Source organism: Dermacentor andersoni, chromosome 6, assembly GCF_023375885.2.
Source record: "Dermacentor andersoni chromosome 6, qqDerAnde1_hic_scaffold, whole genome shotgun sequence".
Taxonomy (NCBI): Eukaryota; Metazoa; Arthropoda; class Arachnida; order Ixodida; family Ixodidae; genus Dermacentor; species Dermacentor andersoni.
In genome coordinates, this window is record NC_092819.1 from 80,747,854 (window position 1) to 80,769,620 (window position 21,767).

Genomic DNA, 21,767 nt, shown 5'->3' on the forward strand with positions numbered 1-21,767 from the left:
CATCAGCCTGATTACGCCCACTGCAGGGCAAAGGCCTCTCCCATACTTCTCCAACTACCCCGGTCATGTACTAATTGTGGCCATGTTGACCCTCCAAACTTCCTAATCTCATCTGCCCACCTAACTTTCTGTCGCCCCCTGCTACGCTTCCCTTCCCTCGGAATCCAGTCCGTAACCCTTAATGACCATCGGTTATCTTCCCTCCTCATTACATGTCCTGCCCATGCCCATTTCTTTTTCTTGATTTCAACTAAGATGTCATTAACGCGCGTTTGTTCCCTCACCCAATCTGCTCTTTTCTTATCCCTTAACGTTACACCTATCATTTTTCTTTCCATAGCTCGTTGCGTCGTCCTCAATTTAAGTAGAACCCTTTTCGTAAGCCTCCAGGTTTCTGCCCCGTACGTGAGTACTGGTAAGACACAGCTGTTATACACTTTTCTCTTGCGGGATAATGGCAACCTGCTGTTCATGATCTGCGAATGCCTGCCAAACGCACCCCAGCCCATTCTTATTCTTCTGATTATTTCACTCTCATGATCTGGATCAGCAGTCACTACCTGTCCTAAGTAGATGTATTCTCTTACCACTTCCAGTGCCTCGCTACCTATCGTAAACTGCTGTTCCCTTCCGAGATTGTGTATGCTGTTGGAAAAACGCCACGTTTTTATATCGACTGTGGTTGGGCGTTGCCTTTACCAAAGCCTATGCATTCCGCATAGGGATGACCGACACCTCAACATGTGACCACTGCGGCCATAAATAATCGAATGACCATATTTTGTGCACTTTCCCGCAGTACAGTTCACAGAGGGCATGCCTTCGCCACGAACTTGACCAGCTGGACAACCTAACGCTATCGGAAAAAAAAAATTTTACACCATCGAAAGGACCTTCTTTCACAGAAGGCCGTGCTAGCACTATTGAGCTTTTTGCGATCTACCGGCCTTTGTGTACGTCTTTCACTGGAACGCCTCTTGTGTGTGTGTGTGCCTCCGTGTGTGCATGTTTTTTTTAACGCTTTCCTCTGTGTCCTCTTTTTCCAGTGTAGGGTAGCAAACCGGAGACTGATATCTGGTTAACCTCGCTGCCTTTCCTCTTTATCTCTCTCTTTATCTCTCTCTCTCTGTCTCTCTTTCTTTCTATAAGTTAACTTGATTCAGGCTGTGTTTATTATTACTCATTGTATCTTTTATTTTGCAATTAACATGATCCTTACGTTGTTGAAGTTGATTTGTGCAGAAAAATGTTTTGTTGTTATATTCAGTGTGCGAACCGATTCCTGCGATAGCACAGTTGGGCTGCAGTATGCATAAATAAATAAAATAAATGAATAAAATGTTCGATTGACTGATATCAGCAGACCAAGTAACGAACTGGAGGGCTTGATAGTCAGACCTTGCTAGGCTGCCGAGATGGCCGAAACAAAAGGTAGAAAGAGATCACTGTCAGATATTTGGTTATAGCCAAGTTGCAAAGCTTTTTGATCTCCCCTCGTACATTAAGATACTGAACATGCTTGTTTGCACAACCGTAAACGATCTGTCTTGTGCAATGCCGTTTAGTAATCGGTCCACACTTAGGGAGCCCTTTTCTCTGCATTTGAGGATGCCCAGTGAAGAAATGGCGTTCCCACTTCTACCTAAATTGTTTAATGCTTCCATCAAAACTGCTATCGCCGTGGCAGTAGCAGCTAAAAGAATGTGCTATATCGTTTATCAAGGTCACAAAGCACGCCGCAGAGGCACTCATTGCCCGGATAATGCCCGGAATTTCACACCGACACATCAAAGTCGCATGCCGGCGTGTGTTACGCAGGTCGTCGGTCCATCATTTTCGGAATACGATGGTCTGCACCCACTAACAAGCATCTTTACGGCTGCGGCTTATGCGCTATTGTCGGATGGTGCACCATATCATGCAAATAAATTAGAGAAGGCAATTGCACTTACAGACTTATTAAGCGTAGTCAAGGCTTTAATGAGGCAACAAAAGCGTAAAGGCAGTGTAATTATTTAAATATATTCTCTCCTGTGCACTATTTATGCATCTGAACAACGTATCGTAATATGCCAGGTTTCTGGCTACACGGGCATCGAGGGTAATATGCGTGTCGATGAACTAGCTTGCTACGCCCATAGCAACAAAAGCTCGTAGCTAGCGCTTTCATAGGTGTGGCAACCATAGATTCGAAGCCATTCGTGCAAACTGAGAAGCTACAGGAAACACCTATGGGATGCTGAAACGTTTCATAAGCTACACCTAATTAAACCGAGTTTAGGGATTTAGCCATCAACAGCCAAATCACGGGAAGCCGATGTCCTCCTAACTTGCTTGAGAATAGCTATCATGCACGTATGGTTTATACAACCAGCTGCTCACTGGTGAAATACCTCCCATCTGTGGTAACTGTAGGGAGAGGTTGACTGGCTTCCACGTCTTACGAGGGTGCTTTGAAGCAGACGCGAAAAAGAAGAATCAGAAAAAAATAAACACTTTCTTTAGCTTACAGACAACATATTCGTCTTCATCCAGCAATTTTGTTGGGATAAGGAACCGGTATTCATCACAAAATCAACTTTGAATTAAATTAGCCCAAGAAATTTGTAACTCGGCCTCTATCCAGAGGCCGCTGTTGCCATGGTAGTGTTTTTTTACGAAGCACGCCTGCAGATCTTTGCTTTCAAAGTGCCCTGATGAGGCAGTTGCGCTGCTGACAGGGACACATTTTAGTAGATCACCCCTTTGAAGCTTAGCTTTTATTTACGTCTAGCATTTCATAGTGCAGCCTATGTATCATTATCATATCTTTAATCCATATATATTTTATGCACATTACAGTGAATTTTTTTCAAGCCACTATAGAGCCATGTCGCATATGCCCTTTGTCATTAACCACACTATCAAGTTCATGATACGAGTTCTTGGCGCTTTTTGGCCATCCCTAACCCTTACGTCAAAAACTCAATCAATCAATCAATCAATCAATCAATCAATCAATCAATCAATCAATCAATCAATCAATCAATCAATCAATCAATCAATCAATCAATCAATCAATCAATCAATCAATCAATCAATCAATCAATCAATCAATCAATCAATCAATCAAATAAATAAATAAATCAGTTAGTCAGTCAATCAATCAGCCAAAACAATATTCAAAGCCAGTGATAACAAAAAAAGAAAACTGCGTTCTCTCGATATCGGCCCGCGCTCGTTTACGGGCTGCTGTCGTGAAGTTGTAGTTCGAGCTTTAAGGTAAAGGGAAACAAGTCTGTAAAAAAAAAAGAAACTGCTTTCTCACGTGCGTAAAAACGTGTCTGCACTACAACTACAACTTTATCTCAGCTGGGTTTATTGTGGATTTGGAGTGCACACTGTGTGGTGGCCTCGCACATATATTTTCAGGGCTTTTAAACTTTACAGCGTTCTGTGTGAACTAAGTGTCATTGTAGAAACCGATGGCGAGCCTTAAAAAAAAAAGATATCTGCGACTTGGCGCCAAAGTACTTAAAGAAAGACATTGTGGGGGTTAACGTTATAAAACTGCACGATGGGTTACGAGGGATGCCGTAGTGGAAGACTGTAATAATTTTGGCCACATGAGGTTTCGCAACGTGCACTTTGCACGTACAGGAACATTTTTTGCGTACGCGCGCATCGGAATGCGACCGCCTCAGCCGGTATTGACTTGGTGGTAATGTTTGGAAACTTAGCGTCTAATATTGAATCGCCCCATGCGACACGAATAACGTGTATTTTAGCGCATATAGTCTAGACAGTCTATACACGAAATGCAAACTACGTCTGCAGGCTGCATACCGTCGAAATAGCGAAATATAAATAGTTGACCTTCTGTATAGGAGTGCATACATGTGGTTTTAACTGGAGCTTGAATAGAAGCACGCTGTTTTTAATAATTAGCTGATGTCACTCCTGCCGCTGATATTGTATGGAGCGCTGCGAGTTTGGAAGAGTGAAACCAGCCAGTGTTGCACAAGTTGTCATTATCACTGCTTAACTTGTCTGGCTATACAACTTTTTTTTTCGGAGACACGGCGTTCGATATTTATCTGCTGCCGAAATAGATCACATGAATTAACGAAGGGTTTTGTTATGAAACTCCGTCTCACCTCTATTTCAGTAAAGTGCATATAGTTCAGCTGCGGTTGCCCTTGGACATCATCGGCTTCGGTTCACCAATGCGCAAAGGAGAGGCAGTCATTAAAAAAAAAAAACGCTGAGAAGGTTAAGGGTGACTTAGTAAAGCTTTCTTTCTTTCTTTCTTTCTTTCTTTCTTTCTTTCTTTCTTTCTTTCTTTCTTTCTTTCTTTCTTTCTTTTGTTTTACTTTATGAACACGACGACGCACGGAGGTCATCAAGGAATAGTGCTGGCTACCCGTTGCAGCTGCAGAAAAAATAAAGTCATAGCACTGCTATCAATAGAGTACATGCAAGCCCTGTCTTCGATGTTGCCTTTATGAAATGACCTATATGATTACATCGAATAAAACACGGCTAACCTTATTCAGGACTTGTCAGTGCGCAGACGACTGAGTTTTGGATTTGTAAATCTCCCGCTCGAATGTGACACACCTTCACTGGGCCCTGATTGATGAATGTATTCTGGAGTTGGGGAAGGGCGGCTCTAGGGAATGCGATAGTGACAGGATGCATTGATGTGTCATTTGAATCTTGTGTGTCTAACTACGTAGGAAGGGCTGAACCGTCAGATAGAAGCAATTTAAACAGTGCCTCAAAGTGACACGGCAATAAATTCTGAGCATAAAGACCGGCGCTAAGTCGACCCAAGTTTTCTTACAGCGACTCCTGTGATACCAGGAGCCAAACCAGCCTGATACCAGGAACCAAACGAAATAACGGGGGGGCAATTTATAAATCGATCGTTTCATGGTAGCCTATTTACAGCCGCAAATAAGATGCGACATTTGGCAGTAATACGTGGTACCCCAAACTGTATAAGTGTGACTCGATTCTTACGTTGGTACCGCGCCTGCGTCGGCGAGGTCATAGACTGCATGTCTTCGAGTCGAGTGCGGTCGTGGCGCTGACCCCAGGAGTGACCACTAAGCGCGTTTGCGCTTTCTTTGCTGTGCAGGAAAGTGTGCAACAACTGCAAGTGCCCCCGAGAATCGCACGATGTGTACCACGAAGAGTTCGTCAACGTGCGCGACCGCATCGGCATCAAGGCGTCCGACCCTTCGCAGCATACTTCCAAGGAGAAGACGCTGCAGGAGGGATACTCCTGGGTGCCACCGGGACTATCTAGTGCGAAGGTACGAGTAGCCAAACAATACCCCATGTGGGCGGGTGCACTGCGCGTCTCATTACTTCAGTGACGTACAAAAAAAGAAAAAATTAGTACCAAGATTCTCCGGTATGACGAAATTTGAGTCAGCGCGAAACATTCGATCGCACAGCGTATGTGATTAGTCCTTCAATGCCCAAGTATCATTTTTTTTGCTACGTTGAGTTTCGTATCTTGCAATTCTGATATAGGCCTAAACGCGGGAAACTTAACACGAATCTTATTGTAGTGTTTTCATACGTTGGAGCAAGCTTTCAGTTGTGAAAAGGGCTACCTAAATAACACTTTTTTTTTGTGGAAATGTAATCTGCAAGGCAAGAAATAAAGGTAGACGAGTTATTATAATTTTCCCGGAAATGATATTGTATGCGGGCTTTAAAAGTTTTAACGTTATTGTTTTATCCGTATTTCACTCGTGTATTACCTCTCTAGTTGCTCGTGTGGATGCTTGCTTTTTTCTCCTCTTTTGCGGCACTTCGCCTCTGCTAAAACACCGCGACACCACGCCAGGAAGACGTTTTAAGCGATCCTCGAAATGTGAGAGTTCCAAATATTGTTGCATGCAGTGCTATGCGCACCTTGTGCGGGAAGTGACCGCACTCTCAGTGAGACAAGTTCGGTGCAATGTTTATGGTGGGGTCACGTTCTGGTCTCGCTTGTTCCTCGGCGCACTGGGCAGGAGCCAGACCATACCGCCGCTCTCACCTTGCTTTTAACTCCCGTTGTTGCCCCTGTTCTCTCGTAGCGGTTGTGCGACGACATTTAGCAGCAGCATCATAGCGACGTCCACGTGATTCAACTCATTTCTCTGTTTGCGCTTGCTTCGAAAAAGACTAATGCGTGCCCTCTGAACACCCAGTGTATGTGTGGTAGAACGGCCAACGTCATCTGGAAAACGACACATCAGCGCTAAGTGAACGAGGGAACTCCCTCACAAACACGCGCGGCGCTGAACTATACGCTACATGTGCTATGTACGAGAGAGAGAGCGCATGACGTCAGCATCGAACACTTGCGCACGACCGGTTTGGCGTGCATGGTGCAGAGATTCGTTAGGACGCGAAAGATACCCGGACGACAACCACGGCGACCGACGGAAGAAAAGCCAGGGATGAGCCTGTCAGTACTTCCCATTACCAACTACACGTGCCATCCAAAGGAAGAGCGAGAGGGAACGAGCGGTGACTTGTGCCTTAAATGGAATACCGAATATCGCGCTGCCTGTTCGTTTTTATTTCGCCGTTCATAATTTTCATGGGAAATCGTCTGCAGAAAGGCGTCTAACTGTAGTTGCTTCGTGCGAGCCGCTGTTATCCGCGGAAGGGAGCACTTACGAATGGCACATGAGAAGCACGTTGAACAGTTTTGTCCTTGAACGGGAACAGGCAGAAAGGCACCTACAGGTACAGCAGCAATGCCTGAAGTCGGGGCTTATTGTTTTGTGCCTTCACGTTGAACCCTTTCTCTCGCTTGTGTGTTCGCTGTTTCTTTGTTCGTGCTGTTTGCGTTTTTTCTCCATTCAACATTGTCGGTACGGTACAGTATACAGTATCTGGTGTCCTCACTGCGGCGTCTCTCATAGCCACAGTGACGCTTTGGGACGTCTCTGTTAATGCGAATCATTCTGGACCTAATTCCAGGCGCTCTGCAGTAATAGGTAGGTAGGTTCCTGTCCCGCCTCGTTTGTGGCGGGACAGGAACCAATTGCGCTGGCGACGGTGGAATTGATCATTTTACTTTCAGCACAGCAGCCCGATGCTATAACCATTAGGCCACAATTCTTTTTTTTTTTTCGTTTTTCACTACCGGGTTTCAGCATCGCACAAATTGAAAAACGTATATGAAAATGCGTACAATCAAATCAACATAATAGACATCACAAACTGGAAGTGCCTAATGCCAAAAGTCACATCGGGACTGGCATTGTCATTCAATGTTTATTTAATGTTGCCGAGAGGTTGCACCCTGATCTATTAGGCCAGGCAGCACCCAGCAGCATGTTGTCCATTCGGGCAAATGCCCAGGGTCCCATGTCTTCTCGGCAGCATAGCAGCCAGCAACATACCCAGTGTCCCAAGTTAGTAGACAACTTTGGTCACTGGGCATGTGAAATAGGTTACATACCTAATGCAAACTGGCTGAACTGCCCAAAGAATGCTGATCGCGTTAGAACTTGGGACCATTTGCATGAGCGTCGGCTACTTTCAGGGAATAGCTGTAGCTATAACCTTGTGCTGGCGAAGCGTAATAAAGTCTCAGAGGGCTGCCGCGTGGCACCTTCGCTGATTTGCCCACGCATACAGGAATCTCATAAGCACGCCAGGGCTAGCTCACGCACTTGTGCCACTTGAGTGTTCTCCGCTCTGCAGATCGAGGAGTACTTTGCTCAGCTGCCGAACCACAAGGTGCCGAGGCTGGGCAGCCCGGGGGAGAAGTACCGCGACCGGCAGCTCATCGTGCAGCTGCCCAAACAGGACCTGGCGCTGGCCTACTGCAAGTTCCTGGAGCGGGAGTGCCATCGGGCTTTCGAGGACTTCGTCAACGCTCGCAACGAGATCGCCCTCGACATCGGTTACGTCAGGGAGGCCCTCGACAAGACGCTGGTACGGATCGCAACTGCGCGCGACTATATTGTACACTGTAAATGGGAGGTAACATTCATAAAACTCAGCACTTTTAGACTTCTATATCTAACACCCTCTCCGTATCTCAGCCTATAGCTTCAATTTTTACTTGGTTGAAGAAAAAAAGAAACATTTGAATGACACTTAAGAATTCTTCCAAAATCCAAAGTTAGTTTCCCAACATTTGGCACCTAAAATCGAAATATCTAACACAGATGCGGATGTTTTATAGCACCAAAGAATATATTTATATTCGCACACTTTTCGCCCAGTACGAACTATGAATTGCCACGTTGACGATCTCGCATCTCATGGCATCATGTAAAGCGTTCGAGATAACTATAATTTTCGCCCTTTGTTGGATGCAGCAGCGCGTGAGTTGCTTAAAATGCTCACCTTTGTTGGTAACTCTGTGCGCATAGCATTGTTTTGTGTGTCCGAGACGTTGGCCTCTCAAGGTTTAGCCGAATGACTACACACTACATAATCAAGGTTTCTTTCGCCCAAGGGTGCCGTTTGGATTTAGGAGCCGCGATTCGGTGTGTCTCGAAATTGCGACAGGTAAGGTGGGGTGAAATAATTGCAAGATCCGCAGAACATTTAGATGTTCTGAAATATTTATGCGATTAGCATTTTAGCCTGCTAACTCCATTTTGTTGTCCTGATATCTAACCGATATCGCATGGCTCTCTTAAAAAATAAATGTCCGACGGTTGGTTATCGACCCGGTTCCCTCAGGGCGTCTTGACAGCATAGCCACGGATACTTTCCCTTTTAGTCACCATTAATTAAGCAGAATTGCTCGAAGTACCAATCAAAAATCAAAGGCGATACCAATGGATAGCCCTGCCTTACATATAATTGCGCTAATACACTTTGTCTGTTTTGTAAAAATTATTCGCATTGTACACTCCGAATATGCCATTTTTACTTCATTTAGAATAACGTTTCAAGTATTCACTGAGTGAAACAACCATGATAATTTTATGTCCCATTCGTTCAAAATCTTTCGCCACGTCTACCTGCAACATTGCAACTCGGCCTGTGAAAGCGTCCCAGCACTCTACTGTGCCTCTTGCCACATGTACGTTGGTGCAAATGGTGGGACTCTTGATACGGCACCTTTGACGCGGCCCGACCAAAGCTTTAGTTACGCTCTGTAGCCTGCTGGCTAAAATTTTCATAAAGATATTATAGTCTACAATCGTAAGGCTTACCGCTTGGTGAGAGCCTACCAGCAACAACTCAGCTGGATATTCGGTCTCTTGTGTTACCACAACCTGAGCAGCTCTGGAAGTAATTGGCAGTTGTTTCGATTCACACACTTCCTTTATAACACAGTGCAGCGCCTGGCTTAATACACATTTAACAGCTTTGTGTAGAAGCTTTGCACTTAGCCTATCAGGACCTGGAGATATTTCTGAGCCTAGCTCTTCAATCGAACTTTTCATCTCACACAAATTGTTCAGTGCCTCAAGACTAGCTTTCGCACTCTCTCCTGTCTGACATCAATTGTAAAAAAAAATTACCTCAAAGGCTTCCTCTCCCAGCCGCTACTGTTCCACTAAGTCTTGATACCGTTCGACGAAAGCACGCTCTATCCATCAGAATCGGTTGTCTCTCCGTTTCTGTATAGTACTTTACGTACTTAGTTTTTTGGTGGCATAACTCTTTTCATCCTCCAGTGGCCGTTTAGGGCGTCTGTCAACCAACCATAATCGCTGAATCCGTGCTGCATTGACAGCTTATTTGTACTTATTTTCATTGATAGTTTCAAGCTTTCTTTTCTCTGTCTTAATGTGGTTTATAAAGAAACCATGCTGCGCATTTTCCAAATTCATAAAAAGCTCCAGCTGGCACCACAGTTCTTTCGCGTTCTGTTTTTCCTTATACCTAAGGACGCTTGCTCTTTCACTATCTTTCATTACGCTGTACAGCTGTAACATAGCGTGTATAGATACCGTTGCTCGTTGGCTTCCTATGGTACAACCTGCCTGCAATATCCAACACCTGCAAGACTTACCTGCGTACGATTCAGAGCATTCAAGCCCAAGCCCTTAAGATATGTCTTGGCTTACCACGCGGTGCATCAACGGCTGAAACCAGTGCCATTGCGCAGGATTACACAATCACGACGCACATTACCGTTGAGACAATGCGTATGCATCTCAGACATTATGCTAGGACCCCTTCCCACCACCTGGTGAGCCTCACTGCTGAAAGGCCCTACTCGACATTTAGCGCTACTGTCAGTGCACATAGTGACTCCTTTACTTCAGAGTACGCACTTGCGGCCAATCCAGTGTTTTCTACGTGGTGTTTGAGCCGTCCGCAAGTACATATAATGATTACAGGACTACAGAATAAGACAGATCTACCGGCCCCTGCTCTAAAACAACTGAGCTTACTCCTCTTGCATGAAAAGTACAGCAACCACGTGCACATCTATACCGATGAATCGACTACGTCGTCCAGTTCTGGTGGTGCGGCGGTTATACCAACGTGAGGAATAACACTGCGGTTCAACACATCGCATGTCACGACGTCAACAGTGGCAGAACAAACGGCTCTGCGTCGTGCACTGGAATCCATTGATGCTGAAAGACCTAGAAAATGGGCTCTGTTCTCTGACTAAAGATCGGCATTACGGTGCACGCATTCAGTTCTCCGACGCGGATGTCACGAACAGCTGACATACGAAATCGTGAAACTTCACCATCACGTCCAACAAAAAGGTCACGAGGTCGTTTTTCAATGGGCACCTGGCCATTGTTGACTCAGTGGCAATGATGCTGCCGATAACGCTGCTCGCACAGCACATCAAGAAGAGCGCAGCGTTCCAATTCCGCTTTCGAGGACAGACGCCGCAAGGCAACTTCGACACCTGGCACGCAGTCTCTCGCTGACCGAGTGGAACCCGCCAAACTTAGGACTTGCACGACTGCATCGATTAAAACTCTCACTGCAACTCCGACCTCAGCTCGGACCTCCTCGACGTTAAGCTACGCTTCTCAGTCGCCTTTGGTTAGGAGTTGCCTTCACGAAGGCATACTCTACATTAATTGGAGTGACCGATAGTGCAGCGTGCGAGGTCTGCGGCACCGAAGAAAATATCGACAACCTGCTGTGTCTACGATATGCCCCAGAAAGACAAGAACTTGCTAACGCTCTCCAAAAACTGGACAATCGGCCGCTTTCTGTGCAGGTGCTGCTGGAACACCGTCCCCTTCGCTCGTCTGCCCACAAAGCGCTGAAAGCGCTTTTGTGCTTCTTGAGGACGACGGGCTTCTGTGAACGTCTGTGACTATTAATGTAATTTCTATTAAACCACACGCGTCAGTGAACTAACCGCTAACTTCCTTCTTTACTTCCCTCCTTTCTCTCTCCCTGTCATCTTTGTTTTCCCCTTTCCCCTCCCCCCGGTGTTGGGTAGCCAACTGGACGTTATTCTGGTTAACCTCCCTGCCTTCTGCTTTTCTCTTTCCTCCTTCCTTCATTTCACTCTTGCTTTTAAAATTTTCCCACCTGTAGATATAGGTTCTCTGCGCAAGTGTCAAGAGAAACTTTCTTTACGTTTTTAACAAGTTTCAATTTGTTACGGATTAACGTCATCTAGGAGTTTATAGTGTTAAGTCTCCCCAAATTTTCTCTGTTTCAGTTTGGATCCTAGGGTAAATGTAACTAGGCTATGGTCTGAGAATGATACAGGTATGACTTTGCCATTTTGTTGTGCAGTGGAACAAGACCAAGTGATACATATGCACCTGTCTAATATGACTGCCCCCCTGAAAGTTCATAAAATGATTTTGTGTCCCATTAGCAAGCTGCCAACGTCATCTACACGTTATACACTGACAAGTTTATTAGAACGCTGCTAATTCCCAACTTTCAGGGGCATTTCTTTTGCGTGGCCTTCAGATACCTACATACACAACCGAAATCGCTAGCAGTATGATGTATTGGACACAATTTAAGTACTGGTCGATTTTTTTTTTTTTTAATGGCTTTGCAGTCTCTTTTTTTTTTTTTTGAGCGTCAAGACATATGAACTGCAATTTCACACCAGAAAAGTGAAAAAAAAAACAACAACTTATTAATCGACCTCTATGGAAAACAGTAACCTGCTCCTCAACAATCTTAAGATTCATTGTACAAACAGTGCACAAGCAGTGTCCACAACATGGCGTGCGCATACATTGCACTGACCTCTGAAAGGCTGCTCCACCTGCTCCTGGCCTTCTACCTTCGTTTTTTCGACTCGTATACTTTCTACAAACAGCTGACTAGCTTGACACTAACGCCATCTGGTTTACTACAGGGCTCTTTGCATTCATCACACAACGTGCACTGCTAATTAAGGAATATGGACTGATTGTACTCAAGTGTAGGACCCTTGACGATTGCCTGTTTCCGAGAGGGAGTGCTGCTCAGCGCGACCAGCCCCATAGAGCCTTGCTAACTTTCATGCAGCAAACTGATTTGGCCTCCCGTTTAGAGACATCTTTTCCGTGTTCCTACTATGTTTTGTCCTGAGTGTTGTCGACGTCGTTTTCTGGCCAGTTATACCTGCTCACAAAAATTTCTGGGAAGAGGTGCGGGGGGGGGGGGGGGGGGGTCTCGGGCTCATTGTGCCTCCCCGCCTTCATCTCCTGGCTACGCCCCGGCGCCAGAGTGCCTTCTAGTAAGTTTTTTATAGTCAACTTTTTGCGGATAGGTCGCTGAAAAAGCGAGACTGCAAATACTGGCCGTGCCACAGTGGGGTGCGTACGACATTATGTACTGTACGTGCTTTAAACAACGGAAAAAGCGACGAGGATGGAAGGGCGGGGCCCCAAAGCACACGTTCTGAAATAGGACAAGCGGTGCGTTCTTGCCATCCTATGCAAGTTTGCCAAATTATGTTTGCGTTGCCCCGCACCAAGTGAGCGCACTATTCGTTGCTGGGTGGCCGTCAACCTTCGGAGATATCTCACGCGTTTGGGAGGCGGTCTGCAAGCAAAAACGCGAACGAGCGTCCGGCGCCTGTAATGAGACTGCGTGCGCGACGTTTTACGCGGGCGTTGAACCACGATGTAGCCAGTGCGGACACGGTGTGTTCGAAGTACGAATCGTAAAATTCTATTCGCCGCGTTTCCTGTATAGGTTCAGGCGTCGTATGACGTGCGCCACACGTACAAGTATGCTAGACGATTGGAAACACCGCCGATGTACGGCTATGTTGAATCGAGTAGCGTTAACAGGAGGCGAGGAAATACGAGACAAGACGAACCTGTGTGAGCACATACTATAGGACTTTTTATTTTCACGTGCCCTTGCATTACGCGAATTTGGCAATCGAAAAATGTCGCGAAATTTAATGACACGCGATATTTATGCAAAAAAGTTCTGGAAGTTTACGCCGAAAAGTGAAGCATGGATTGTAGTGTGAAATTATTAGAGATCCATGCGAAGTAAGGATAGTAGTTTTATCAGCCGTATACACTTTTGCTTACTAGATAAATTCACATGCATGGTGCCACGCGCGCGCAGGCAAACATGAACTCATCTGCCTCAATGACTGTGCGCACTCGCTGTCAAAACGCTGCAGTGAGGATGCGCGGCAGCAGCAGCGAGCGAATTGACCTTCGTGCTGCCTTGTGCTCCCAGGTGAAATAAGTGGTGAGAACTCAGCGCACACGAAGCTATAGCGCCCGGTGCACCAAGACTCTGTACCCATCGCGGATCGCTTTCAAGCGAGGATGCTCGCGACCGTATTATCAGCCTCGTCATACTCAACCACCGCTCAAATAAAGCTAGCGCACCTGCCGCACGCGCGCTGGCCAGCCACCTCATCACACAGCGCAAGCGAATCTAAACAAAAACAGAAAAGAAAAGCAAATAACCAAGGTACATGTAGCGATAAAAAGCCATGAAAGAACCACGCGTTAAACTTTTAAATGCGAAGCATTTATTGGCGAACATTTGTCGCTGTGACAGTATCTATCTATCTAGCCGCCTACGTCTTGGTCATCTCATTGTCGTTTCATTAACCAGTATATACCAAAATTGGCACAGTATGACAGAAGTGTATGACGAACATAAATGATAGGTCATGACATGAATGTCATGACATACGTGTCATGTAGGTCATGAAACAGCCGCCTACTTTTTGGTATCTACCAAATTGACATAGCATGACAAGAGTGTATGACGAACATAAATGATAGGTCATGACATGAATGTCATGACATGCATGTCATGTAGGTCATGAAAAAGCCGCCTACGTCTTGGTGCTCTGATGGTCGTTTCGTTAACTTGGTATGTACCAAAACTGGCATAGTATGACAAGTGTATGACAGACGAACATAAATGTTAGGTGCAAGGCTTTATTTAATATTTAACATATATGTTAAATGAACTTGGTATGTACCAAAACTGGCATAGTATGACAAGTGTATGACAGACGAACATAAATGTTAGGTGCAAGGCTTTATTTAACATAAATGTTAAATAAAGCCTTGACCAGCCAATCTGCAAGCCTTCACTTAATTTGCCCATTCTCTCCCCCTCCCTCCTCCCCTTCATTTCAGTGCTCCTAACTCAATAGCAGGATTTGCTCGCACTGCGTTCGTTCCTATAGCGCGAATAGGTGCCGGTTTATTTCATTTATTGCGCGCACGTTGCATCACAACAGGACTTGACTCCGAAATGCTGCTGCTCTTAGCATGCGTGCGCATGAGCCGCCTTTTAATCGGTATCAAATGCGGCAATGTGCATAAGCTAAAACTGCAGCGAACTCCAAATAACATTAGGCGACCGGTACTTCACGGCGGAGAAGCAGTCGAACAGGTATAGCTATCTTACTGAGCGACATTAAAGCGATGGCGCAACGTTTCGCGAGCTAATGGATCTTGTCAGTTAGTGAATTCTCGCTCGCACACTCAGAGTAACTTCGCGTGTTGCAGCTAATGCCGGGCGAAGGCCTGAGCGACTAAGCTGAGGCCCGTGGCATTCTACGACGCTCCACCAATCGCTGTGCGGATACATCGCGGCACTCATAAACCACCGTCGCTCAGGATACGACGGTGTTTGGACCGTTTTGCTAGGGAATACGGCTTTCGTAAGTTGAGTAAATACGTGAGAGATTTAGCGCATAAAAAAAAATAATAATAATAGAGAAGAAGGAGAAGGCAGCGTTGCCTGAATGCGTCTTACGAAAGCTGCGCGTGAAAGTACAGCGCGCGGTGAACATCGCTTTGATGGGCAGGCTTTGCGTCGAAATATGACCTCCACTGCGGCCGGATTATGAACATTGATGTTATGCAGAGAAAGTCTATCCCATCTTCGAACCCCTTCCTCCTTCCCCTCCCCTTTGACATCGAGGAACTGTTACAGTTTATCTGAATTACGTTGGCATTCACCCTGAAAATCTTTCTTACGTCATCCTTAACGCTTCCCTCTTATTAGCGGGAAGCGTCCAGCTAAGTGTCGCGACTTCCTGACGCAAGTGAACAGGGAAAGATTCTTTAGGGACTTCATTACACAACACACGCACTGAGTCTAAATGACAGTGGCTTTCAAGTCCAAAGCCAAGGGTTCATCGTGAGGCAACTAAATCATCGGCCATAGTGCCGACTTACGCAACGTGTCGCATGCTTGTCGCGTTCGAAGAGTCAGTTTGCTCCATAGTGGCGCACCGCTAGCCGGACCGCCGAAACAGCACGACGTGACGATGTACACTTAGCCTGTTGCAACGTCGTTCGCAAGACGCGATTTTTCGTACGAACCGAGTAACCGAAGTAGATTGATTGCCAACGTAAGTGAATATGACAAACGCGTTATGTGCACGCGCTTCGCCGGGTGCACGATAAACAAATGCACGATGTATATTCGCCGCTCCTGGGAAAATAAAATGGAGCAGTCTTTATGTTACAGACTTTCGGAACTCGAGGGGATATTATTAGCGATTACAAATTTAGCTTCATTGTTAAACGCCTATTTGAACTTTATATTTCACCGCACTATATACGATCTAAATTTTAATGCACGTGTATAGGTGCAATAGAATCTCGGTAACCGGAAATCGCTTAAACGGAATTACCGCCTGAACGAATCAACAACCTTTTGGTTGGATGGTGTAGGGCACAAAAATGCACGCACAAAGAAAGTTCGGGATACAGAACGAATCCATTTTTTTTTGTCTAACTCCAGGTAAAAGGAGCTAAAAATATTACATGTAATTCTACTGAACAGCCAATCTCAGTGGCTTCGTGACAGGCACCATCGCTTGCGCCTTTGCGGATTTTCTCGCCCGTTCTCTATATGCGATATCGCGAAGGTGGCTTTTCCTTGCTTTTGTTCGTGCAATGGGTAGCGTGGCTCTGCCGTAGTCGTGGCTTGCTGTGGTTCTTCCACAGATCACTGGGAATGTCAGCGATAAGCGAGTTTGCTTAGCGTCTCCGGTGGCTGCACACAGACGCCCGCACAATGCACTGACGCTGGAGACAAAGATCGAAATTAACGATGACTTTGCTTCACTGAAACCGGCTATTTCTTGACTAAATGACTTTTTCTATAGTTACATTTTGTGCTGCTGTAGCTGCAGTCAGCGGCTTTGTGCAAGTACAAACATTCTAATCACATCTGCTACATCCATTATCTGTCGTTTACGATAGAGTGTACGCTCTTTTCAACAGAGAGTCTTCTGTTTAACCCTTCAGTTCAATCTCTCTGTAAATGAAACTGCTGATAGACGGAACTTAGTTAACTGACCTCTTGAGGTTCTATTTAAACGAGAGTCCACTGTACATGTACGAGATCTAACGTGGCAAAGTAACTAATGGGCTACGAGGGATGTTGTTTTGGGGTGCTGCGGGCGATTGTCGATCGCCCGGGGCTCTCTGTCATGTCACCCAAAGCATTGTGCACGTGTGTATTCTGCACTGCGCTCCATTGGGAATGTAGCCGCCACGGCCGGTGAACTAAACCCGCGATCTGGTGCTTTAGCGTAGCCACCAAAGCACCGCGTCGAATCTGATAGGTATTCCGAGAGGCGATTTCATAATAATAAACTTAGATCTTCTTTTTTTAAATACCGTGCTTTCATAAAATAAAGTGCCAAATAAGGAAAAGGAAGCACCCCTCTATAGTGCTACAGCGTTCAAAGAAACGTTCGTTGAACGGTCCAGACCTGCTGCTTCGCGAAACCGGCTTTCAAAAACAGGCGCCAGTGCGCTTGAGTTTTCTGCCGCCAGAGCGCGACACCTTCTGCAGCTCTCCGCGGCAAGTTGGTGGCGCCGCCTGGCGAAGTATCGGCAAACCAAGCTTTCATTTATTTCTATCTTTCTCTCTTGTCTTTTGTTCTCTTTCTATTTTCATCCTTGCGTTCCATCGCTCTGTGTTCTTCTCTCCCGCTCTCTTCCTGTGCTGCGGCCAGTCTTCGTTCGCTTCCCTCTATCGCAGAGACTCTTCACAGCAAGGTTTTACAATAGTATCTTACAAATTTCTTCTTTCCCCGAGCTCTATGCGATATCCCAAATGAGAGAAATGAGGTATGAACATTATGTTGCTATTTTAATTAGCGAAAGGAATAAAGAGGCAATCCTTGGATAATGCATTGTTTTGCTTTGTCGTGTGAGAGCCATGGATAACCACGACGGTGTGACAGCCAATAATTCCTAAGTGCCTAATTAACTAAGTCTACTAATTTAATTGGATGAAAAACTTCGACGCGATCATTGTAATGGGGGTATTGAACAACTCGCGTCAAGACATGTTCGGTTACCAGAAATCACGAGAATAGCTTGTGTTTCGAAATGAGCACCCTACAGTGCACTGGAAAATACACAAGTGCTACTCGTGTTATCTCTACGAAAGGAGTTCCTCTGGTGCTGCGCAGAAAATAAAGCATGAAATGCCAATGTAGGCCTGTAATCAATATGACAGCGCAACCAATACAATTGACTACGTCCCGACTCACCACGATTAGAACACAAATTTTGTGTTGCCAGACATGTATTAGGGCTAAAGGAGACATAGTGCACGCACAAACACACAAACACGCACGCACACACAGGGACACACACGCGCACGCACTTATCTCGCCTTTCGCGCCAAAAATAATACTTGCCCAATGAGTCCTTTTAAAATTTGGTGTTCGCTTTCATATTGACCAGCGGTATGCTTCGCCTGATACCTGGTGACAGATATCAGGAAAGTAGCGCTTGTCATTATTCGCAAGAAAACAGGCCAGAAACAGGTTAGCCAGTGCATAGACCGGCCGGCTATCTTTGTCTTGTGCCAGGAGGAGGAGGAGGAGGAAATAAAGAGTGAATGCAGGGGTGTTAACCAGAAATGCGTGTGGTTGGCTACCCTACTCTGGGGGACGGGAAAGATAAGAAAGAGAGAGGGAGGGGAGGGGTAGGAAAGTCGCGGTGAGCTCGCGCACGCACGCGGAGGGCCTGAGCGAGTCAAAGGCGTTCACATAGGCCAGTCGCCCCCAAAAAAGACAAAAGTGCTTTCATAACTTTGTGCGCCGGCGAGCGATGGGGACGGTCTTCAAGTAGCACCTGCACAGAAAACTACAGGTGATAGGTGATTAAAGGTTGCGCGTGGCAAATTAGTAAAGCACCACGTGCTTTAGATTACACAGTTAGAACACATTCGTGAAGACTAACGATTCACAAATTGATTCACCAAATTTGGAGTAATAACGAGCCAATGAGTAATTATCGCATTCGTCTTGGCGTACGCTGTGGCGAATGACATGTGCCAAGAAAGTCATCGCTGCATCCGTACAGTGCACTTTTGTAAATTGCTTAATACATTCTCTTTCATATCACCTCATCTTATTCTAGTTTGATGATTGCGCGACTTATTATTGCGATAGTGATTATACGGACACTCCAGGCGCATTTATGCCTTCGGCATCACCGTTGCCGTGAGGTTCCGTATAAAGTCCAAGGGCGATAAAATCGCCGCGCGCCGTATGCTCTATGTGCGAGTGGAAGCTTGCGAGGGCTATAGCCGGCGATCGCGTCTCTATCTCGAGCAAACAACGGAGGAAAGTGAGGAGGATCGCGCGCAAGGCTTTGGGGGAAGGGTAGCGAGGAGGAAAAGGGGGGGGGGGGGGGCGTTGTACTTCGGGCGGCCCGGCCAGGCCACTGTATCTTGAAAGCCATCTGGGACGGCTACAGAGTCCGTGCTGCGCTGTGTTCTCGTGGCTTAGTTCGCGTTGATGCGAGCGGCAGCACAAAGGTCAATTCGCTCGCTGCTGCTGCTTCGTTTCCTCACTGCAGCGTTTTGACAGCGAATTTCTGCGGTTGTCGAGCAACACGTGTTCCTTTTTTAGTGTGCGCGCGTGATGCCATGCTTGTTAGTTTAGTTAGCCTGCCAATGTTTGCAAGTTTATACGGCAGATAAAACTACTATCCTTACTTCGTATAGCTGTCCACTAATTTGCTATCGCAATCGGTGCCTCGCCTTTCGTGCGTAACTGTGGCTTTCTATTTTGTAGAGAAGCCGGCGACACAATAGTCGCTAGTGTTCCCAATTTTGTCCATATATATTCAGTTACTCAAACGCAAACCTTATCCAGTGACAGAACATTAAGGTATTTAAGAGCAATCAACGAAATGGCTGTTGATCTAAGTTTATTGAGGGGCACAGTTTGATGGAAATGTGCAGGCATCAGCGGGCTAATATTCGACATCTGCACTTTCAGATTCAGATTCAGATGCTTTATTTTTCTTGAATTTTTTCTTCAAGAAAGGTACAGAAGCTAAAGGTATGGCAATACCTGACAGAGGCCTCTGTACCGGTTATACACTAATATACAGAAGCTTTTACCCTAGTATTCTTAAAACGATCCTCGGCTCGAATCTCTTCCTCGACTGCACCGAGCTGAGCACAGCACCGCCCCTCGGCTGAAGAAGCCAACATGGTTTTCAACGATCTCTGTGGCGCGTCAATGAAACTCAGTTGCAAATTCTGCCGAGAAGAGGCGCTGCAATCCACTTTATCGTGTCGGTTTAGAGTGTTTTCGATTGGAGTAACGTTCTAAGATACGGGAATTTGCGCTTGCCCTTGTCTCTCGCTTCTGGTGTTCGTCTGTTTTGCGCGTTATCGTTTCCTAAGCGTTATGAATCACTAGCCCAGGAACAAGTTTTTAAGGTGAAAGCCTTTCTAGGCTCATGGGGAAGTTTGTGTCAGCAGACCTGACCGCCGGAGTGTCCGCCGAAGCGTCATCACTCCGTATAAGACAGATTAAAGGCAGATTAAATAATGAAACATTATTGATAGTGACAGTTAGTGACTGGCAACGTTATAATAGAGATTGAGAGAGGTTAATAATAACTATTAATGACTAATATGACTATTAATTACTTGTAATGACTACTAATGACTCTGAAATGACCAATATGTCTAACGACGGCTTGCAATGACCACAATTGATTACAAATGACTAGAAATGTCTAGTCATGAGTAGTAATGACCAAAATGACTACTAATGATTTGTGATGACTACGAAAAAACCAATAAGTCTAACGACGGCTTGTAATAACGACAATTGATTACAAATGACTAAAAATGCTTACTAATGAGCAGTAATGACTAATAATGACTGAAATGACCAGTATGGCTAACGACAACTTGTAACGACTACAGTTGATTAGAAATGACTAAAAATGCTTAGCAATGACTCGTAATGACTAGTGATGAATAAGATATGACCAATATGTCTAACGACGGCTTGTAATGACCACAATTGATTACAAGTGACTAAAAATGCTTAGTAGTGAGCAGTAATGACTAATAGTGACTGAAATAACTTCTAATGACTAGTAATTACTACGAAATGACCAATATATCTAACAACGAATTGTAACGAATACAATTGACTAGAAATTACTAAAAATGCTTAGTAATTACCAGTAATGACTGAAATGACTTGTAATGACTGCTAATAACTATGATATGGCCAACATGTCTAACGACGGCTTGTAATGACCACAATTGATTACAAATGACTAAAAATGCTTAGTAGTGAGCGGTAATGATTAAAAGAAAGAAGAGAAAGAGAATAGGCAAAGAGAAAGAGGCAAATGATAAAAGGAGGAAGAGCAGGCTTTCGCCGTTCACCTTTTAAGAGAGATCTTACGACACCCTATAATTTTTTACTGCGTTAACGTCTGAAAATTCCACACAGTGCGAAAGCAAAGTTACCTAAGCAAAAAAAGTTTATTGCACAGGGAACGTTATAAAGAAGAACAAGACCAAGAAGAAGCAAGAGGTGTTGCTATTTTTACTCGGGTTTCACAAGAAGCATCAAGCGTGCATTAAATCGACCACTTTTGAAGTCATTAGTTTCGCAAGACATGAACTTGAGGTATTTCCGGCTGTACTACTTCGACGCGGCAACCAATTTCGCAGCCCTTTGTAAGTAGTTCAGCAACACATTGTTCGCGCAATTTTCACCAAGCCTGATCGAAAGCTGTTTGCTAAAGATAACTTACTAAGCCCAAATGCGTTGTGATACGCTTTTCGGAAAGGAGTAGCCTCAGACCGCGTGAAGGAATTCGACCAAAACCTATTTCCTAGGTAAACAACCGACTCATTACCTAGCGAAGGAGAACTAAAGAAATAGACACATTGTTTGAACATTGCACACCTATACACTCTTAGAAAAGAAAAGTTATAAAAGTATGTTAACGGGTGCAGTTACTAAATTTACAACCCATGACTACTTCTTTACAAGATGTTTCCTACCTTCGGTAATTCGCACTTAGTAAGGGCTGCCCTTACTGAGCAGTTACTAGGTTTCACAGACAAGA

At 45.3% G+C, this 21,767-nt stretch overlaps 1 protein-coding gene across 2 annotated transcripts in view; it reads left to right on the forward strand.

Moving 5' to 3' along the window:
- Positions 1–21,767, forward strand: part of Lmpt (four and a half LIM domains protein limpet) — a 423,205-nt gene that overhangs the window by 241,129 nt on the left and 160,309 nt on the right. For both annotated transcript variants that reach the window (XM_050171203.3, XM_050171202.3), the window contains exons 3-4: positions 5,123–5,300; positions 7,702–7,935. In XM_050171203.3, the coding sequence (XP_050027160.2) occupies positions 5,123–5,300; positions 7,702–7,935 (412 nt within the window). The remainder of the gene's footprint in view (positions 1–5,122; positions 5,301–7,701; positions 7,936–21,767) is intronic.